This window comes from Lagenorhynchus albirostris, chromosome 9, assembly GCF_949774975.1.
Source record: "Lagenorhynchus albirostris chromosome 9, mLagAlb1.1, whole genome shotgun sequence".
NCBI lineage: Eukaryota > Metazoa > Chordata > Mammalia > Artiodactyla > Delphinidae > Lagenorhynchus > Lagenorhynchus albirostris.
Window position 1 is genome coordinate 42,112,768 of NC_083103.1, and position 21,535 is coordinate 42,134,302.

Genomic DNA, 21,535 nt, shown 5'->3' on the forward strand with positions numbered 1-21,535 from the left:
ACCATTTATTGAAGAGGCTGTCTTTTACTCATTGTATATTCTTGCCTCATTTGTTGTAGATTAATTGACCATATAAGTGTGAGTCCATTTCTGGGTCCTGTATTCTGTTTGTTGATCTGTGTGTCTGCTTTGATTTGTAGTGTAGTTTGAAATCAGGGTGCATGATATTCCAGCTTTGTTCTTCTTTCTCAAGATTGTTGGCTATTTGGGATCTTTTGTTTCCATACAAATTTTAGAATTACTAGTTCTAGTTCTGTGAAAAATACCATTGGTATTTTGATTTAGACTGCCTTGGGTTATATGGTCATTTTAACAATATTAATTTTTCTATGAGCATGGTAAATCTTTCCGTTCGTTTGCGTTGTCTTCAGTTTTCTTCAATGTCTTATAGTTTTCTGGGTCCAGGTCTCTTATCTCCTTAGATGTATTCTTAGTTATTTTATTCTATTTGATGCAGTTGTTAATGAGATTGTTTTCTTAATATCTTTTTCTGATAGTTTATTGTTAGTGTATAGAAATGCACAGATTTCTGTATACTGATTTTGTATCTTGCAACTTTACTGAATTTATTAGTTTAGCGGTTTTTAGTAATGTGTTTAGGATTTTCTATACTTAAAACATGTCACCTGTAAACTGGGACAGTTTTATTTCTTCCTTTCTAATTTGGATTCCTTTTAATTCTTTTTCTTGTCTGGTTGCTATGGCTAGGATTGCCAACACTATGTTGAATAAAAGTGCGAGAGTGGGCATCCTTGTCTTGTTCCTGATTTTAGATGAAGTGCTTTCAGCTTTTCACTGTTGAGTATGGTGTTGGCTGTGGTTTTGTAATATATGGCCTTTAATATGTTGAGGTATGTTCCTTCTATACCCACTTTGTTGAGAGTTGTTATCATAAATGGATTTGAAATTTGTCACAGGCTTTTTCTGCATCTGTTGAGATGATAATATGATTTTTATTCTTCAGCTTGTTACTGTGGTGTATCACTTTGATTTGCGTTTATTGAAAAATCCTTGTATCCCTGGGATAAATCCCACTTGATCATGGTATATGATCCTTTTTTATGTATTGTTGAATTCAGTTTGCTCATGTTTCGTTGAGAATTTTTGCATCTGTGTTCATCAGAGATACTGGCATGTAATTTACTTTGTGGTATCTTTGCATGGTTTTGGTATCAGGGTGATAATGGCGTTGTATAATGAGTTAAGAAGCATTCCTCCCTCTTCAATTTTTTTGTAATAGTTTAGGAAGGATGAGTGTTAACTCTTCTTTAAATGTTTTGTAGAATCCACCTGTAAAGCTGTCTGCCTGGACTTTTGTTTGTTGGGAGTTTTTGTTTTTTTTAATTGATGCAATTTCATTACTGGTAATTGGTCTGTTCATATTTTTTTATTTCTTCCTGATTCATTTTTGGGAGATTTTTATGTTTCTAGGAATTTATCCATTTCTTCTAGATTGTTCATTTTATTGGCATATATTTGTTCTTAGTAATCTCTTACGATCCTTAGTGTTTCTGTGGTGTCATTTCTGATTTTATTTCTTTCATTTCTGATTTTATTTATTTGGGCCCTCTCTTTCTTGATGAGTCTGGTTAAAAGTTTATCAGTTTTGTTTATCTTTTCAAAGAACTCGTAATTTCATTGGTGTTTACTTTTTTAAAATTTTTAATTTTTTTAGTCTCTATTTCATTTACTTCTGCTCTGATATTTATGATTTCTTTCCTTCTCCTAATTTCGGGTTTGTTTGTTCTGCTTTTTCTAGTTCCTTTAGGTGTAAGTTTAGGTTGTTTATTTGAGAGCTTTCTTGTTTCCTGAGGTAGGCTTGTATCACTACAAGCTTCTTTCATAGAACTGCTTTCGATGTGTCCCAGAGATGTGGATTGTTGTATTTCCATTTTCATTTGTTTCCAGGTATTTTTTGATTTCCTCTCTGATGTCCTCAGTAAACCATTGGTTGTTTAGTAGCATGATTTTTTAGCCTTCCCATGTTTGTGTCTTTTGTAGTCTTTTTCTTGTAGTTTGTTTCTAGTCTCATACTGTTTCCAGAAAAGATACTTAATATAATTTCAGTATTCTTGAATTTATTGAGGCTTGTTCTGTGGCCTAGCTTCTGATATGTCCATTTGTGCCAAAAAGAATGTGTATTCTGCTGGTTTTGGATGAAATGTTCTATACATATCTATTAAATCCATCTGGTCTAATGTGTTATTTAAGGCCAATGTTTCCTTATTGATTTTCTGTCTGGATGATCTGTCCATTGATGTAAGTGAGGTGTGAAAGTTTGCTACTGTTATTAGTGTCAGTTTCTCTGTTTTTGTTTATTAATATTTCTTTTATGTATTCAGGTGCTCCTATGTTGGGTGCATATATATTTACAATTGTTATATCCTCTTGTTGGCTTGACCTGTTTATCATTATATAATGTCCTTCTTTTACTCTTGTTACAGTCTTTGTTTTAAAGTCTATTTTGTCTGATACAAGTATTGATACTCCAGCTTTCTTTTCCTTGCCACTTGCATGGAATACCTTTTTCCATCCCCTCAATATCAGTCTGCATATAACTTTAAATCTGAAGTGAGTCTCTTGTAGGAAGCATATATATGGTTTTTTCTTTTTTTTTAATCTGTTCAGCCACTGTCTTTTGAATGGAGCGTTTAGTCCATTGACGTTAATTACTGATAGGTATATACTTTTTCCATTTTAATTCTTTGCTGGTTGCTTTTGTAGTTCTTTGTAGTTCTTCTCTTCTTTTGCTTTCTTCCCTTGTGATTTTTTTTTTTTTTTTTGCGTTACGCGGGCCTCTCACTGTTGTGGCCTCTCCCGTTGCGGAGCACAGGCTCTGGACACGCAGGCTCAGTGGCCATGGCTCACGGGCCCAGCCGCTCCGCGGCATGTGGGATCCTCCCAGACCAGGATTGCACCTGTGTCCCCTACATCGGCAGGCGGACTCTTAACCACTGCGCCACCAGGGAAGCCCTTTCCCTTGTGATTTGATGACTGTCTTTAGTGTTATGTTTGAATTTTATTTTTTTTTGTGTGTATGTATCTATTATAGGTTTTTGGTTTATGGTTATGATGAGGTTAACAAATAGCTATATGCACGTGTGTGTGCGCACACACACACGTATGTGATTGTTTTAAGTTGATAGATCTCTTAATTTTGAACAGATTCTAACCACCCTGAATTTTTACCCCCTGCACATTTAATATTTTTCACATATTTAAAATCTTTTTGTTGTTGTGTCTTATTATGGATATATATTATTACTTTTGTCTTTAGCCTTCCTATTAGCTTTATAATGGTTGATCTATTACCTTTACTGTATGTTTGCCTCTACAAGTGATATTTTTCCTTTCATAATTTTCATATTTCTAGTGGTGGCCTTTCTGTTTAGAGAAGTTCTTTCAACATTTCTTGTAAAGCTGGTTTAGTGATGCTGACCTCATTTAGGTTTTGCTGGTCTGTAAAAGTCTGTTTCTGCTTCAAATCTGAGTGATAACCTTGCTGGATAGAGTATTCTTGGTTCTAGGTTTTTTTCTTTCATCACTTTGAATATATCAGGCCAGTCACTCTGGCCTGCAGCTTCTTCTGAAAAGCTGATAGTCTTTTCAGAGTTCCTTGTATGTAACTAGTTGGCTTTTCTTTCACTGCCTTTAATATTCTCTATCTTTAACTTTTGCCATTTTAATTATAATTTGTTTTGGTGTGGACATCTTTGGGTTCATCTTGTTTGGGACTTTCTGTGCTTCCTGAACCTGAGTGTCTTTTCCTTTCCTAGGTTAGGGATATTTTCAGCTGTTATGTATTCAAGTAAGTTCTCTGCCCTCTGTCTCTCCCTCTTCTCCTTCTGGGACCCCTATAATGTTAGTATGCTTTATGTTGTCCCAGAGGTCTCTTAAACTAAGCTTATTTTTAAAAATTCTCTTTTGTTTTTTTCTCTTCAGCATGGGTGATTTCCAGTACTGTCTTCCAGATTGCTGATCTGTTTTGCTGTATGATCTAATGTACTGTTGGTTTCTTGTAGTGTATTTTTTATTTCACTTTATTGTATCTGTTTGGTCCTTCTTTGTATTTTCCAGCTATCTGTTTGGTTCTTCTTTGTATTTTCCAGCTATTTCCAGCTTCTCACCATGTTCATTCATTCTTCTCCTGAGTTTGTTGAGTATCTTTATGATCACTACCTACCTTGAACTCTTTATCAGGTAGATTGTTTGTCTTCACTTCATTTAGTTCTTTTTCTGAGGCTATACGTCTTGTTCACTCATTTGGAATATATTCCTCTATCTCCTCATTTGGCCAAATTGCTGTATTTCTTTTGGTGTATTAGGTAGGCTGCTTATGTTTCCTGATCTTGAAGTGGCCTCATGTAGGAGATGTCCTATGGGGCCCAGTAGCACACTCCACTCTGGTCACCAGAGCTCTATGCTCTAGAGGTGCCTCTTATGTAGGCTGCATGAACCTTTATGTTGTGCTGGGGCTGAGTACTGTGATTGTGCTGGTAGGCAGGGCTGTCTGCTGTCCAGTTAGCTGTGCCTTATGTGGTGGCTGCAAGCCTCCTGGAGGGCAGGGTTGGCTTCTTGTGTGGCTCTCTACAGGGCCTGGTGGGCACAGGGCTGGTGCTGGCTCATTGGAGGGTTGTGTTGGGTCCCTGGCACTAATTGGCTAGAGGGAGGATTCCAAAATGGAGCTTGTCTGTACTGGTGTTATCATGGTAGAACAAGCTCCACAAAATGGCTGTTGCCATCATTTCCTCCCCCAAGGGGTGTCCCATTTGCCTCCTACCTCTCTGGGAGGCTCTCCAAGATCAGCAGGTGGGTCTCGCCCAAGCTCCTTTCAAACTATTGCCTCTGGTCTGGGACTTGGAGCATGTTGAGATTATGTGTGCTCCCTTTAAGAGCGGAGTCTGTTTCCTAACACCCCTTCCCCACCTCCCATGCTCCCAAATATAAGCTCTCCTGTTTTCAAAGCTAGACATTCTGGGGGCTTGTTTCCTGGTGCACAACCCCTTGGACTGGGGAACCTGCTGTGGGGCTTGGACCCATTGCTCCTTGGGGAGGACCAGTTGTGATATTCCTCCCATTTGTGGGTTGCTGACTGAGTGATGTGGGTCCTGACAATACTGTGTCTCCGCCCCTCCTACCCCTCTCATGTCGTTCCTTTATGTCTTTAGTTTTGGAAAATCTTTTCTGCTAATCTTCAGGTTGTTCTTATAGATAGTCGCTCTGTAAGTAGTTGTAATTTTGGTGTGTCCGTGGACAGAGATGAGTTCAGGGTCTTCCTACTATACCATCTTGGCCATCTCCTCTATTCTCTGTAATTTGAATGCCAGGTGGAACAGTTGAGAAAAGAGAATATATTGTAGAGAGAAATGGCATGACATTTTAAAAACCGTCTATTGGGATACTGTTAACATCTCTAAAAATTTTTTTATTTTTATTAATTTGGATTATTTTTCTTTAAGATCTTTGACTGTCATTGCTGGTAGCAGATGAATAGAAAATTATCCTGAGTTTTCTATTTGTGGACTATGTTAAAAATAAATTTAAAAGCTCAGATACCTGAGGAAGTATCTCAGGGCATAATTGTGCAACAAAATGTTTTTATACTTTTCTCATTCTTAGATGGTCATGCAAGTAGTGCTGAATTATTTTAAAGGGAATTATTTCATTCAGGGCAGTTTGCTTTATACAATGCAGGATTGAATTTTATTTTTCTCACATCTTGAGAGCAAGCAATGCAGTCTGCTCTGTCCTTTTGTCTCCTAATTTGTTAATTTAGAATTTTCCTAAAGAAGTTCCTGTAAGATGGGTAACTGTGGGACACTATTATTTTCTTCTTGTTGAATATTCCAAATTGTGTGAGTTTCTCTTTTCAAAGAGAGAATATTTAGTTATTAAGAGACTAGTGAAGTTATAAAACTGTAATACTGGAAGTATTTTAAAATCATTAATACTCTAGTGTTTGGAAGAGATAACTAAACTGCAGATTAGGCCTCATTACCTGAGTTTGATAAAACTTATTTATTGTACCATATGAAGAAAACAGCAAAACTTCCATTTTTACTTATTTTTTTAACTCAATCTCTTTTTCGTTTTCATTTTTTGTGTATGTGTAATATATACATAGTACTATTTATATACATGTATGTGCATTGTTTATATATGTATGTGCAGCTACTCAAGTTAGTTGAATTGAAAACATTAAGAAAGGGAAAAAGTGTCATATTTTAGAATAAGAGTGATATGACATCTTTGATCATCTTTGCTTCCCTAGTGAATGATACTTTTTAACAGTAGCCTTGAATACTTGTTGGTTTTGAAATTGTTTTATGAGTACTTTGAAAAATTACTTATAAAAGTAGATTATTTGGAGTAATTTCTTTCTGAATATGAACATGCAATGTATTGCATGCAATTTGGGACAGTCACCAAAAAGCAAAGAAGAAAATGGCATCTTAATCCCATGACCCAATGATAATTGCTTCCAGTCATAAACACATGTATACACATACACGTGCATACACACACACAATTGGGATCATTATGTAATGACTTAAATTTTTTATTTTGAGAAATTAAAATAATATAACAAATACATAACTAGATTTAAAAATGAACATTCCCTTCCTCCTCCCCTTCCCCCTTTCCCTCTCCTTCCCCTTCCACTATAAATTCTTTGATAAACATATTTCTCAGGATAAAAATTTAAAAGTGGGATTCTTGTGTTAAAATGTGTGACACCCTTCAGGTTTTACAGTTTATATTCCCACAAGCCTGAGTAGCCTTTTCCCCTCTTCTTTAGCCATCACTGGTTATCATGAAAACAAACCAAGAAATCTTTGACAATTTGATCAGTTAAACATCTCACATTTAACTTGGGTTTCTTATATTACTAGTGAGGTTGAATATTTCCTCTTTTCCCCTTTTTGGCAGCCAGTATTCTTTTTGTAAATTGCTAACTTAATGAACTCTGTGTGTTTTTCCATCACAGTGTTCAGATTTTTTTAATATGGATTTATAAATATTCCTTATATTTAAGATTAAAATCTTATCTATTTGTTATATACATTTTTATAGCTTTTCCTTTATCTTTTATAGTTTGAATTTTTATGTAGTCTAACCTAATGCTTTTTGAAAGTGGTCTGCAGTCCCAATTCTGATCCCTGATGAAGTTTTCACTAGTCTTTGTTGCAAATGTGAGCATAAAGTGTCTGACTGCACGTTCCTGTTTCTCATATTTTTTTTCCTCTGATTTGAGGCTTAGAAATTCCTTCTTTATTCTGAGAGTCAGATAAATGTTCATTTATATTTTTTTCTTAATTCTTTATGGTTTTGTGTTCTACTTTTATTTTTTTTTAATAATGTGGAATTTGGGAGAGATAATATGTGAGGAAGGAAAGGATCTTCTGCCGAAATAGTTGATCAATATTTTAGAACCTCTCTATCTAACCTCGAATCTGTCATCTAGCTATCTGTCTCTTAGTGATTTGAAATGTGACCAGTAGCACTTTTTATTTTCTGGGCATAGCGTTTTGATGGGTTGTGTATTAAACTTGAGAGACAGTATAGTATGGTGGAAGAAGCACTGAATTTGACTGTACAGATATGTATTTGAGTCCTAGTTTATTTATTAGCTATGTGACATAGGCAAATAACATAATCCCTTTAAGCCAGTTTCTCAGTTTTTAAAAAGAAATCACCTTTATATAATAGAGGATACCTCTTGTGTCTTGTAGGCTTGATATATGGATTAGCGTAGAAAATGTATATGAAAATCCACCTTATTATCCAAGGCTTCCTGAATTAGATACTAGCATCTAGCTCCTGTACCTCTATCCTGCTTGAAAAATCTCACTGCATATTTTGGTATAGTTCATTTAGTGCTGAGGCATATCTCATACCTACCACCAGTCTGGTAACCTTTCCAAAGGAGGATGGTTTGAGCTTATTGTTCGGAACCCATTCTGATATGTATTGGTCATTGCTTATTATTCTATCATATATGGTAGTAACAGCCACATATGGCTATTCAAATTTAAGTGAATTAAAATAGAAAATTGAAAATTCATTTTATCAATTGTACATTTCAGGTGTTTTATAGCTACATGTAGCCAGTGGCTACTTTTTGGACAGTGCAGACGTAGAACATTTCCATTATCAGACAAAGTTCTGTTGGGTAATACTTCAGTCTAGAACTTGAATCATACTTAGAGCCTTTTCTAGCCTATTGAATTGAGGGCAGGTAAACAAGCAAAAATCTGAAAGGAATGGAAGGTAATGGGTTAATGAATGGGTCAAAATGCAACAGCATATTAAAAGTTATATGAAAAATGTAACTTATTAAAAAAGCCTCTCAGAGGGAAAAAGAAAACATTGTTTGAGTCTGACTTTGTTTAAAGGGTCATGGAGGAAAAAATAAAACATTGTTTGAGTCTGACTTTGTTTAAAGGGTGCTGGTTCTTAGGAGTTGAATGTAATCTCCTTTGATTTAGACACTTCATCAGCTTATTGGAGATTTGCCTATATTAAATTTTACGTCAAGGTGATTTGCTTCAACTAAGATGTTTCCGGTTTTGAAGGCAATACTAGTTAGTCATAGAAGAAAAGGAAAAATAGGGACATATGCATAGAAAATAAAACATGAAGTTTTTTTAGAAAATTAAAAAAATCATATTGCTTTTTAGTGAGTTTTAAGAATTTAGCACTATAAACAGCATCTAGTTCATTATAATGCTAATTATGTAATGTAGGTATTTAGAAAATGCCTAAGATAGGGAAAGATTTTCAAACATTGATTGAGCTGTTTAAGGTGGGTGGGGGAATAAATGAAATGGTTCTTGAAGTGTTAATGTCTTAAACAAGAAATCAGCAAAATTTCAGTAGAAATTCTATAACAGTAATAAAATCAATGAACTCAGAGATTTTATCTCCAGGTCACCTCTGGAAGATCAAGGGCTGAATATGAGCTGACTTTGGAAGTCTTAAATTTTGGTGGATTTGATAAGGAATTCCTTTAAATAGACAAAGTACCCTACTTTTAGTGGAAAATTCATGCAGTTTTATTAAATCTGTTTGTTAGTGTATCCCTAGCAGTTAGCAAAATGCCTGAAAAGGTACTAAGTACTCAATGAATAGATTTTGAATGAAAGCATAAGTCAATTGAATTTGATATCCTGGAACTAGTTACATAAAATTTAGTCAGATATAATCTAACTGATATAATCAGGATACAAAAATATCCTGAATAAAGTTCTCAGCTTTATTTACTTGCCTTATTTTAACCGCAGCAAATAAGAAAAATATAAGTCTTGACATTTGAAAGTGCTTCTATGAGATTTAGGCAGCTTTGAGGAATCTTTTGGGGAATATTAGGAGTCATTTGATAATATCTTTAAAAATATTTCCAGGGGTATTTGTTATGTTCCCTCTTTTAACACCATTTTCTTAGTGTATAGTTCCTAAGAGCAAGTATTAGCATTAGATACTTCTTGCTCGTTTGAGGATGAGATTCACATGATTGGTGGGTATGATTATACAATATTATTCTTTTTAAAGACAAGCAACTAAGTTAAAGACTCCCTATAAATCTTCATAATTTGCATTTCCTCTTCTCTAGTGTATTCTGTTAAATGAAATGCCTTTGGTTTCTTTCATCTTAATTTTATTAATGAGAACATTTTGTAAAAGTTTACATATAGCGTGTATACTAAGCTGTGGGAACACACATATGAGTTATCCTTTGTTCTTGCCCTCAAGGAGTCTTACAGTTTAAGGGAAGACATGTGGCAGAAACATATTCTACCAGTGCATAATGATGGAGTTCAGAACATGCTACCCCAAAGTATGGCACCTTCACATATTGAATATTTTAAGCAGAAGGAATTAGAGCAACAGCATGTGCTGGAGGAACTTCTGACCTGCCTCTAAAGCAGGTCATAAAACCCTCATGAGAGGTGTCCCTATGCCTAGAGGGAAGGAGCATCTTTAGCTCCAAAGGTGAAGGAACATAGAAATCTGAATGAGAGATAATGCTAGTAAGTTTTTGTCAATTTACTATACTCTTTCCATGATATTCCAGTCTTCATCAAACTTGGCATAAGAACACTCAGGTTTGTTTCTTCGGGCCTTCATTTGCTTATGAAGGCTCCAGTGTTGAGTAAAGTTTACATTAAATAAACTTGTATGCTTTTCTCTTGTTAATATGTCTTGTTACAAGGATCCCAGTTTAAAATTTAGAAGGGTAGGGGAAAAAGCTATTTTTCCTCCCCTACTATATGTATTGACCGTATTTAAGCAATCAGAAACAAAAAACAAAACTATAGGTAAGCAGTAAAATTAAACAAGGAAGAAAATTTTGATAACAAAGCCATTTCCAAATACTTAACGGTAGCCCCCCCCTTCCCAATTATGAAAACAATGTATGGTATATTCAAATAGTATAAGAGATGCAATGAAAAGTAAGTCTTTCTCTCATTTCAGCCTTTCCTCAGAGGCAACTAGTTAGAAGTTTTATGTGTTATTTCTAGACATTTTAAAAAACATATAAAAACATTGATGAGTGTTTGCATACATATTTTTAAAATATATTGGAGTATATAATACATATCTGTACTATGCTTTTTAGCATAACGTTATATCTTGGAATGTTTTTCTTATCAGTATGTATCTCATTTTTACTGGTTGCATGATACTGTGGAAATTTTTAACCAATTCATTTCTGGCGAACATTTAGATTAGTTCTAGGTTTTTGCTGTGACAAGTAGTGCTGTGAAGTCAAGGAGATAAAAGAGATGTACGTGTTGTGTGTGTGTGTGTGTGTGTGTGTTAGTATAGTGGTATGTATAATTAGAACAAGGGCTGAGCAGAATCTTAAACTTTCAGTGACGTACCTAGGCAGAATGTGTTGGACAATAAGATAGACCCTAAAGTAGTTCCCATGATCCCTGCCTCCTGGTGTTCGTGCCTTTGTATAATCCCCTCGCCTTGAGTGTGAGCAGAATTTGTGACCTCCTTCTAACCAAAAGAATATGCTAAAGGTAATGGAATGTTACTTTCCTAGTTATCTTACATAAGACTCCATTTGGCTAGCAGACTGACTACATCATTGGCTTTGAATCCTACTGCCATAAGGAAATGAATTGTTACAATCTCAGTAACCTTGGAAGTGGATCCTTCCCCAATTGAGCCTCCAAATGAGGATGTAATTATGGTTGACACCTTGACGTAGCCTTGTAGAGGACCCAGCTAAACTATGCCGGATTCCTAACCCACAGAAACTAAGATAGTATATGGTATTGTAAGCCACTGGGTTTGTGGTAATTTGTTATGTAGAAAGGAGGTTGTTATGTCCAAATGAGAGAAAAAATTTAATTTTAAGCTTCTTGGATACAGCAAGAATATTCTGGTAAAAATAACTGAAGGAGTTTTCAGAGAGGTTAGAAACTAGGATGATTTGTCTGTTCTTCCAGAGATTAAAATTTACTTTTAAGCTGAGTGAAATATGTTTTACATCATAGTTACTATAGGAATGACATAAGGTTTTTTTTTAATTAATTAATTTATGTATGTATTTATGTACGTATGGCTGTGTTGGGTCCTCGCTACTGCGTGTGGTCTTTCTCTGGTTGCGGTGAGTGGGGGCTACTCTTCGTTGTGGTGTGGGGGCTTCTCATTGCGGTGGCTTCTCTTGTTGCGGAGCACAGGCTCTAGGCATGCGGGCTCAGTAGTTGTGGCTTGTGGGCTTAGTTGCTCCGCGGCATGTGGGATCTTCCCGGACTAAGGCTCGAACGTGTGTCCCCTGCGTTGGCAGGCGGATTCTTAACCACTGCGCCACCATCAAAGTCGGATGACATAAGGTTTTGATTTAGCTACTGAAACTGTTGCCAGCTATTGTGTTCAAAGTACATGGCTCTTTGATGACCCTGTAAAAGTCTAAGGAAATTTTAATGTTCAGTAGAACAGGGGAAGGTCAGGTGTACCTTGGAGAAATTGGGAAAACTCAAAATGAGTAGAAATCGTATCCTCACTCATTCTTCCCCTGTTCCCTGTGTTGTGATTATTTTATAATTATTATTTAAACCAGGACATGGATGATATCATATTCACCTTTTTATTCCAGCCATCTAGCACATTATAGATGCTCAGTAAATGTTGAGCGACTGTCTAGGAATTCTCATCGTCTCTGGTGATCTCAAAAGGCAAATGGAAAGTTATAAATGAACTAATGAAATATTATGCAAAATTTGTATTTGGTAGTCTACTAGAGAAAGTCAGCAATGTGCCCAGCACTGTGTTATTATATAAGGTGTCCTGTCTTATTTATTCTTTATAATAATTTGATTGGCAGTTATATTAGTAATAGATAAAATAATGGTAAAGAGAATTGTATTATTTTCTTCATTTCACATTTAAGGAAATTGAGGTCTTAGAGGTTAAGAAGCTTGTACAAAATCATACAACTTAGTTTTATCTGATTCCGAAACCTTTTCTCTAAGTCACTTACTATTGTGGCAGAAGTAGAAAAATTCTCACCAGTTTTCATGATCAAAAATGTGTGTGTGTCATTTACGGCAGTGGGAGGGTGGCTGTGGATTAAGTATGCTTGGGATGGTAAGGGGGGCAGTGTGATGTGGGGGTTTTGATCCAAAAGTGCTTTAATTATGCCATGCTAATATGTTTGACATTTGTAAATATTTATTAAACATCTCTGCTGCTGTTTTTTTCTTTTTAAATTTCAGTGCAATAAAATTCTCTTTCTGGTGTACCGTTCTTAGGAGTTTGGACAGAGGCATACAATTGTGTAACTACCACCACCACCACAATCCAGATACAGATAATTCCATCACCCCCCAGAATTACCTTGTGCTATTACGCTCTAACCTCTTGCTGCTCTATCTATAATCCCTACAGTTTTGTCCTTCTGACAATGTTATATAAATGAAATCATATGGTATGGAACCTTTAAGTCTTGCTTCTTTCATTTATCATAATGCTTTTGAGATTCCATTTTGTTGAGTGTATTAGTAGTGACTCCAGTTACTTACATGTTGTATCATTAGATGCTGTCCCATCTGTGTCTGCAGAGCTGTTGTTTTTCTTTAATCTTTCCCTTTATTCTATGGGTTGGGTAATTTATTCTATGGGTTGGGTAGTTTTCAAGTTCCTTGATTGTTTTTTTGTTTTTTGGTCATTCCATCTGCTGTTGTGCCCATCTAATGGATTTTTCATTTTAGTTCTTTTCAGCTAGAGCTGAGTTTTCATTTTTTGTTTATCTATTGAGATTATCTATTGAGATTCCCTTTCTGCCACTCATTAAGACCATTTTCTTGTTTTATGCTTTGAATATACTTTCCTGTAATTGTTTAAGTATATTTATAATATGTGCTTTGAAGTCCTTATTTGCTAAATCCTACATCTGGACCTACTTGGAGTCAGTTTCCATTGACTGCCTTTTTACCATCTTGTTTCTTTGGATCTCGTAATTTTTGGTTGAAATTTTTGGTGTTCTTTTGAGGATTGTCAGGGTTTTTTTTTTAATGTATATTTTAAAAATTTATTTATTTATTTTTGACTGCATTGGGTCTTCTTACTGTGCACAGGCTTTCCCTAGTTGCAGCGAGCGGCGGGGGGGGGGTCTCTTCGTTGCGGCACGTGGGCTTCTCATTGTGGTGGCCTCTCTTGTTGCGGAGCACAGGCTCTAGGTGCGCGGGCTTCAGTAGTTGCGGCACACGGGCTCAGTAGTTGTGGCTTACGGGCTCTAGAGCGCAGGCTCAGTAGTTGTGGCACATGGGCTTAGTTGCTCTGCGGCATGTGGGATCTTCCCGGACCAGGTCTTCAACCTGTGTCCCCTGCATTGGCAGGAGGTTTCTTAACCACTGTGCCACCAGGGAAGCCCAGGGGGTTTCTGTTCTAGTGGACCATTAACTTGCCTGGACTCAATCTGCATACTTTGTTTCCTACACAGTATGAGACAGCTGATATCTGTGCTCAGTTCTTTTCTTCCAGCTACTTGTTTTTTTAGCTTGGTCTCCTGGGGAGTGGGGTAAGGGTTAGTGTTCTCTTGCACCTGTGTAGTTTGGTGGTCAGCCAAAAATTTGGGCAGAGATTATGCTCAGATTTTGGAGCTGATCTGCCTTGTGGTTCCTCTACTTCTGGGGATTCCCTCCTAGTATCTATTTTGTCTTTCTGTAGTGGTCTCTGCTCTCTGACATCCCAAGCCAGTAAGGGCTTCAGCTTTCTGCTGCTTGGGCTGTATGGTTGGGGAATACATTCAGTTTAAAAAGCATCAAACTCATAGATCTTACGCCCTGTAGCTTTCAATTCTTCTATAATCCACCATAGGGGCTACCTGGGGTCTCCCCCCATGCGTGTGTAATTTAACTGAGCAGAGTTTATGCTCAGATTTTTACACTTCTGTGGTTCTTTCATTCCCAGTATGTCTGCCTTAAATTTCCAGCTGCACTTCCAGCCCTGAATTATTTTCTCTACCACTTTGAGCTGTGTGGCTGCCTTCACCATATTTGTAGGGGGTCGGGAGGGCTCTCAGCATAAAAACTTCAAGCTGATCTCATGGTTGTGTACCCTTCCAGTTGGAGTTTTTCAAGAGTAACCTCTTTTGGGCTTCCCTGGTGGCGCAGCGGTTGAGAGTCTGCCTGCCGATGCAGGGGACGTGGGCTCGTGCCCCGGTCCGGGAAGATCCCACATGCTGCGGACTGGCTGGGCCTGTGAGCCATGGCCACTGAGCCTGCGCGTCCGGAGCCTGTGCTCCGCAACGGGAGAGGCCACAACAGTGAGAGGCCCGCGTACCGCCAAAAAAAAAAGAGTAAGCTCTTTTTTTACTACTGTATGCTTTGAGACACTTTCCAAAAAAATGCTATAAAACAATTAAAAATTTTTTTAATCCAAATTTAAATAATTGTTATCTGTATGAGGCTCACATGATCAATTCTCTCAGCTGCATTTGCAGGAGGTTCCTTTTCATCCCTCTGGTTCCTTTTAAAAGCTGCTTCCTCTTGTTCTTTTTCTTTCACAGTTATATCCATATCATGTATTTTGTGTCTTCAAGCTGGTACAGTCTCTCTTTTATGCCTATAAGGAGAGAAGCTCATCAAATGATCCCTCAAGTTTCTGGCCCTTCAGAAATTCTTCCTACATCTAGACCCCTAGCATTCAGGTGTTTGCTCTTTTAGTCTGCCAATCTCAAGCGATTCATTTGCCCTGGGGGGCTATCGCTGCTTTTGGTCTTTTCCATATAGGAAAGGTTACCTTAGGACATTTTGCTAGCTCAGGTGCCTTCTTGACTACCTCTTGGTCAGTCTTTCCCACTCCCACCTCTGGGTATTTGGCTTTCTATGCAGCTGAAGGCAGTCCTTGGTGTCTGGCCCTGGTATCACTATGTGATTCTGTTCTATTCACTTTTTTCCCTATCAGGTCTTTCTCTCCAGTAACCACCACACACTTTGTTTGCCAAGTTTGAGAGAGAAAAATAATTTCACTTATCAGAAAAGCTCTTGTGTAATGACGCTATTTAGAGTGAGATCTCAGTAGTTTGCACAAAGCCACAAGATGGCTGTGTTTAAAAGTGACATCTGGGGCTTCCCTGGTGGCGCAGTGGTTGAGAGTCCGCCTGCCGATGCAGGGGACACGGGTTCGTGCCCCTGTCCGGGAAGATCCCACATGCTGCGGAGCGGCTGGGCCCATGAGCCATGGCCGCTGAGCCTGCATGTCCGGAGCCTGTGCTCCGCAAAAAAAAAAAAAAGTGACATCTGTTGGCAATAAGGAGCAAATATATGAATTTCTGTGTACTTCACTTGCTACAGTATGGAAAGAACATGGGCTTTCAGTTAGACTGGGATTCTCATCTTAGCCCTAAGATTTCCTCATCTATGAAACAGGATAGTAATATTGGGTTGTTTTGAGCTTTAAATAGGAGAAAGTATGTAATTTTCCTAGCACATTGATAACAGGAAGGACAGCATAAATTGTCTCTGGATACTCTCCTGTTTTTTTTTTTTTTAAGCTCTTCTGTGGGTCATTGCCATTAATTAATAGTGCCTGGAAATAGTGTCCCTGGGAGTACTTACTTATGATACTGTAGTCTTGAAGATTCTGTCTCTTCCTACCCCCACCCCCCTCCTGTTTTAAAGGTAGTAATATCCAAGAGAAGGAGAAGCAATCGACGCACTCTTTCCCAATTGACTTTTGGCAGTTTCCTGAACGTATGTCTCTAGCCAATAGGCCCAATTGTTCCAGCCTCTGTATGGATTATTTCTAGATTATTTAGAATTTACATTACTTCTGTCATGCCTAAAAATATTAGTAATGAATTGTTACATATTGTCCAAGAACTTTGTTTCCAGTAGTCCAGAAATTATTTTTTGGTGATTACAAGATCCAAACCAGATCTTTAATTTGCCTAATATAAAGTAGACATTGGGGATCCAAGTGTCAGATTTTGAAGAACTTTTTATGGTATGGAGTTCAGATCAGGAAATGAAGAGCCATTAAAAGTTTTTAGAAAGATAATTCTGATTATAGCAGAGCTAATATGGAATCAAATGGGGTAAAGAGGTCAAGTAAGAGGCTTATTCTTAGCTGTTAAGGGTTTAAATGAAGACAGCAGCCTTATGATTGATAAGGAAGAGAAGGAGTCAAAAGAAAAATTTGAAGTTAGACTTGATGTTGGGAAAGGAGAGGTCAAGGATGACTTCAAGATTTTTGATTCATTGTATGTTATGTGTAAAACCTGGTGTTCTCAAGGGTTTGATCCTATTTCTTTGCTGTCTCCCTGGACCCAGCAGATGAAGATGGAATCCCAAAGAACACCCAGGATATGGGGTTGGAGGGTGGGGTAACAATGCAAGACTACCCAGGTAGGAGAGATACACGAGTAAGTGGTATAGAGCTGTTAGTGGAGTCTTTTCTCCCCATGCTAGGGTGAGTTTTTTTGAGCAGAAGAATGACATCCAGCTTGCTTTTAGCATGTGTAAATTTCTTGGCATGTTATATTAGCTGTTCAATAAGTACATGAATGAATGAATAAATGAGTGAGTGAGTGAAATAAGATTAATATAATGTCACTGAGTATGGCGTAGAGATTGGTTAAAATATAGAAGATCATTAGATGTTTCAAAATAGTATATAATGTGTGTCGTTTGCTTTTTATTTGTTTGTAGTTAAATCTGTAGCATTTAAAAATGTGCTAGCATGTGTAGGCAAACACAGGCATATTTTTTCCAGCTACCTTAACTTGAATTTCACTTCTTTTTTGTTTGTACCCTTGCTATTGGGAGTGAGGAGTGGGGTGAAATCCTTCACATGGTGATACTCAAATTTTATTGACAAGTGAAATGTAAACATGATTTTCCAGTTGACTTTTTCGATAGCCTTCATCTGAACATTCTTTACTTTCTTGTGGCTGGCTATAATGTACATGTTGTTAATTTCAGTAGGATTGATTAGGAATTCATACTGATATTTCCCAGCTACTAGATATGTGCCACCCACTGTAAAATAGTGGAAAATATGAATTGGAATTTACCTTATTCATTCCTTGTGGTTGTATTTTTTTAGTCACTGTCTCCCATGGTTTAGGATTATTCTTTACTCAGTGGTCTTCTGTGGGTTTCCCGAAGGGTGTGTCTTACAGTTAAGGGTTAGGAGCTAATGTGCCCTTTAAGGAAATGCTAATGCCTGAAATAGCTTATTGGAAGACCTATCCGGTAAGGAGAAAATGCTCTAAATCTCATTCTACATAACCTGCTAAGCCTCTACATCTTTCATTTCCCTCCTTATCAGTTTTCCCTACTATTCTTTTTTACCTTTTTGGTCTCTCTTGGTCTGTGACTATTTTTTCCTAACTGACTTCCTGCTTTGTCTCTCTGATTTATTCTTTTTCACCCTTCTCTTCTGCCTCATCTTTTCAAGACAGATAACTAGCTATAATACCAAATTGAAGTTTTAAAGTGTTTCTTATTTAGTAAATACATTTTTATTTTTCTAATTAAATGAAATTGAGATTTTATTTGTTTTCATAACAATTTGTGGTTTTTATGTTCATTTAACATCTGACTGATTTTTAATCAGTCATTCAGCGATCCTTCAGGAAAGGTTTCCTTTTCCAGGAGTATTCAGCAAATAAACTGCATCATTTGCTAAGGAATTTGAATTAGCCATTGTACAGTTCTCCTCCTTCCCCCTTTATTATTTTTATTTCACTCTTTGAGCTACTTATTTACATATTTATTATATTAAAATGTTAATTTATTATTAGATTTTTCAGTTGTTTTTGGAAAGAAAGTACTAAGTTAACTATTAAGAAAAAAATTCTAAAGTAGCAAAATAGTTTCTCTAAAATAAAAGTGTTTCTTTTAATGAGCTCTGAGATAGACTCACAATTTTCATGAGTTTATCTTTGGCATTTTTTGGTGAAATTGTACTGGCATAATCTATACAATTCAGTGAGGTACAGTATTTTCTCAATTCTGGATTCCCTTTGACTTTTTTTTTGGATGGAGAATGTAGGCATCCATCCCATTACCTCTCATCCCTTTGACTTTAATGCATAAATCCCTCCTCACTTCCCTCTATCAAATCTGGCTTGGAAAAGTATATACAAAGCATACAGAAGTGAGTGTCAGGAAACCTGGGTTCTAATTCAGTTTACATAACTGTTCAAATTGTTTAACCTCATTTGTTTTTTCTTTTGGTGTTTGCAATCTCTAAAAGTCAAATCTGACCTACTATTTCTAAACAGAATACTCCAGTCTGAGCATTTTTCAAGATCAAGACTTCATGCTATATAGTAATAAATTCTCATTGTTCTTTATAATCCTGCTGTTGACCAACATTGTGACCTTTGGCAAAGTTACTAACCTTCTCAGACTGTTTTCTGTTCTGTATATGAGGAGTATAATACCTACCTTGTAAGTTGATTGTGAAGATTAAATTGGGTAGTGAATATACTTTAAAGTGCTTAGTTCAGGTATTTCGTAAAGCTGTTGTTAAGTGAGTTCTATAATTTTACAGGACTGTCGTAGAACTAACAGTCATAAGCCTCACATATGAAAAGGCATAAAATACATGAATCATATTGATAAAATGTTTTTTGATAATTGCACTGTAAGGAAACATCAGGATGTTTGCATACTTTTAGTTTTGAACAAATATTAAATTTCTATTCATGGTCTTTAACTTGGTTAAAGAAATAACAACATTGTTATCTGGTCTTACTAGATGCTTTGTTAAGTATCTTAAAATTTTAGTGATTAAGAAATGTGTTCCAAATGAAATTTTGTCTGAAAGAATCATTCTGTGGAGTTGTTTTTGTCTCTTTTGGTTCTGTATTGATGTTTGGAAACATGAGGTACCCAAATGTCAATAAGTATGTTTACTAAATACAAATAGCACATTATTAAAATGTTGTATAGGAGTAACAAATTTAATCGAATAATCAAATGAAAAGTACCTAAAAAGGCTTTTGGTGTTTATTTTAATCTGATTTGTGGCATTTTGTGTGTCTGATGTTTTATAATCCTGTTCATCACTTTAAAAAATGTCACAGTAATGTCAGAAAGGATACAAAATTCTGTGACTTACTCTGCATGGAATAGATTTAAAGGTCAACACTACTCTTTTATGTAGGTTATGGGTGCTTCATATGTGCTTTCAGAGCAGTAGTGTGAGGAAGCTTGAAGTGGGATGGCAGGACGGCCTCATCCTTATGACAGTAACTCCAGTGATCCAGAGAATTGGGATCGGAAATTGCATAGTAGACCTCGTAAACTTTATAAACATTCAAGGTAGGTAGAAAGTATGTATTTCACATGTCAAAGCTCTGCTAAAACTGATTTTTATGAAGAATCAAACTGCATTTGGTGTGGCCAAGTACTGTCAGGATGGGAGCCGGTTTACAAAATATATGAATGTTTGCATTTCTCCTTAAATAACTTTGAGGGAAACAGTTTTTCATTTTGATTTTCTTATATTTGTATTTATATGAATTTTAATTTCTGTTTCTAAATAATGCTAAAATATCCTTAGTTGACCCCATGAATAAATGCTATAGTTAATTAAACTGGAAAGTCTGGCAAATCAGGTTAACTCTTTGTATTTAAAACTCTCTAATACGAATTTATTTTGTGCTCTAAATACATTGTGTATGATAATTTATAGGCTTTTGTCAGTCTGTGCCTCTGTACATTTTTAACTATGTGAAATTATGTTGTGTTATCATTGTGATCCTAATAGTAAAATCAGTCCATCAGTGACTTGCCTGGTTCATTTAAAGTTTGCTGCATTAAATGAAATTCAGTTGAAAAGTTTCAGCCCATTTATACATTATTTTTAAAGCTTTCATTTTGTGCTATGTGACTTATGGGGAACACCTCGTTTAGAACACTTTATGATCTGATATTTTAAGGTGTTGACACCTCATAAACCTCACATAATGTGGGTATGTAAGCATGTTTTCATAGAGAGTTGTGCTTTGTGAACATTTACTTAGGGGATATTATTGAACGTTTAACTTACTTGAATGTAAAATTCTCCTGATCACTGATAACTAATACCAGCTTTATTGAAAAATAATGAAAACATGCCGTGATACTGAAATCCTTTTTGTAATTTTAAAGAAATGATTCAGCTACTTTTATTAAGTTATATACATGGCTAGAAAATATGAGTGACTAGTACTATTTAAGTCTCCTGACAAGATGTGTACCTTTATTGTGGACTTTTAATGTGGTGAGGTCTAAAATGAAGACGTTGAGTTGACTTTATTTATTTATAAGTACACACCAGTGGTGTGTTTTTTGGTTTGTTTTTTTTGGTGTGTTTGTGTGTGTGTGTGTGTGTCCTTCAATTGGTGCTCTAGTTCTTTTTCTCCATCCTGTTTTACATGGATATTTATTTTGTCTTTGAGATTAAAGAGATATTGGTTTTATCTCATTAAATATGGGGCTTTATTTATATCTGATGTTATATACATTTTTTCAGGTGAATTATATCTTATCCTTGCTAGTTCTTAATATTTTTCTACTGATGTACAAGACTTTGTTGTATATGAAGTCGTGACAAGGTGAAAATAAACTATTGTTTGCTTTATAAAAGCTGTGGGCATACAATGGGAAATGTTTATTAAAAAACAGTACTTTTAGAATTACTGTTATTTTACTTCAGTAAAAACAGTTATCATAGCTCTTCTTGATTTCTATAGCATCAGTATCTTTTTGGTGCTCTTTTTAAAAAAGATTGCAGTAGTATTGGTTGTTTAAGTGAAAAATATTAGAGAAGTAAATGAATACCAATGTATTGATTTTTTTTTTTTTTTTTTTTTAATGGAAAGACCGTGAAATCCTTTGACCTTATCTTAACCTCATTCATGGAGAAACTTCCCAAGGGAAAACAGTTTACTTTTTGGGACCTCTTGTTCCTATGAACTTACAAACATGTAACTTCAGATGCTTTAAAAATATATTCAATTTGACTTTTTTAAAATGGTACCTTTTGAATTAATAGTAAATTAATTGAGCAGAATTAA

The 21,535-nt window shown here is 36.0% G+C and overlaps 1 protein-coding gene across 6 annotated transcripts in view; it reads left to right on the plus strand.

Moving 5' to 3' along the window:
- Window positions 1–21,535, plus strand: part of BTBD10 (BTB domain containing 10) — a 71,958-nt gene that overhangs the window by 6,671 nt on the left and 43,752 nt on the right. For 2 of the 6 annotated variants that reach the window (XM_060159623.1, XM_060159627.1), the window contains exon 2: window positions 19,667–19,796. The exons of 3 other annotated variants lie outside the window; for them this stretch is intronic. In XM_060159623.1, the coding sequence (XP_060015606.1) occupies window positions 19,696–19,796 (101 nt within the window). In that variant the 5' untranslated portion in view covers window positions 19,667–19,695. The remainder of the gene's footprint in view (window positions 1–19,666; window positions 19,797–21,535) is intronic. One more of the 6 variants, XM_060159622.1, reaches the window with a different exon arrangement.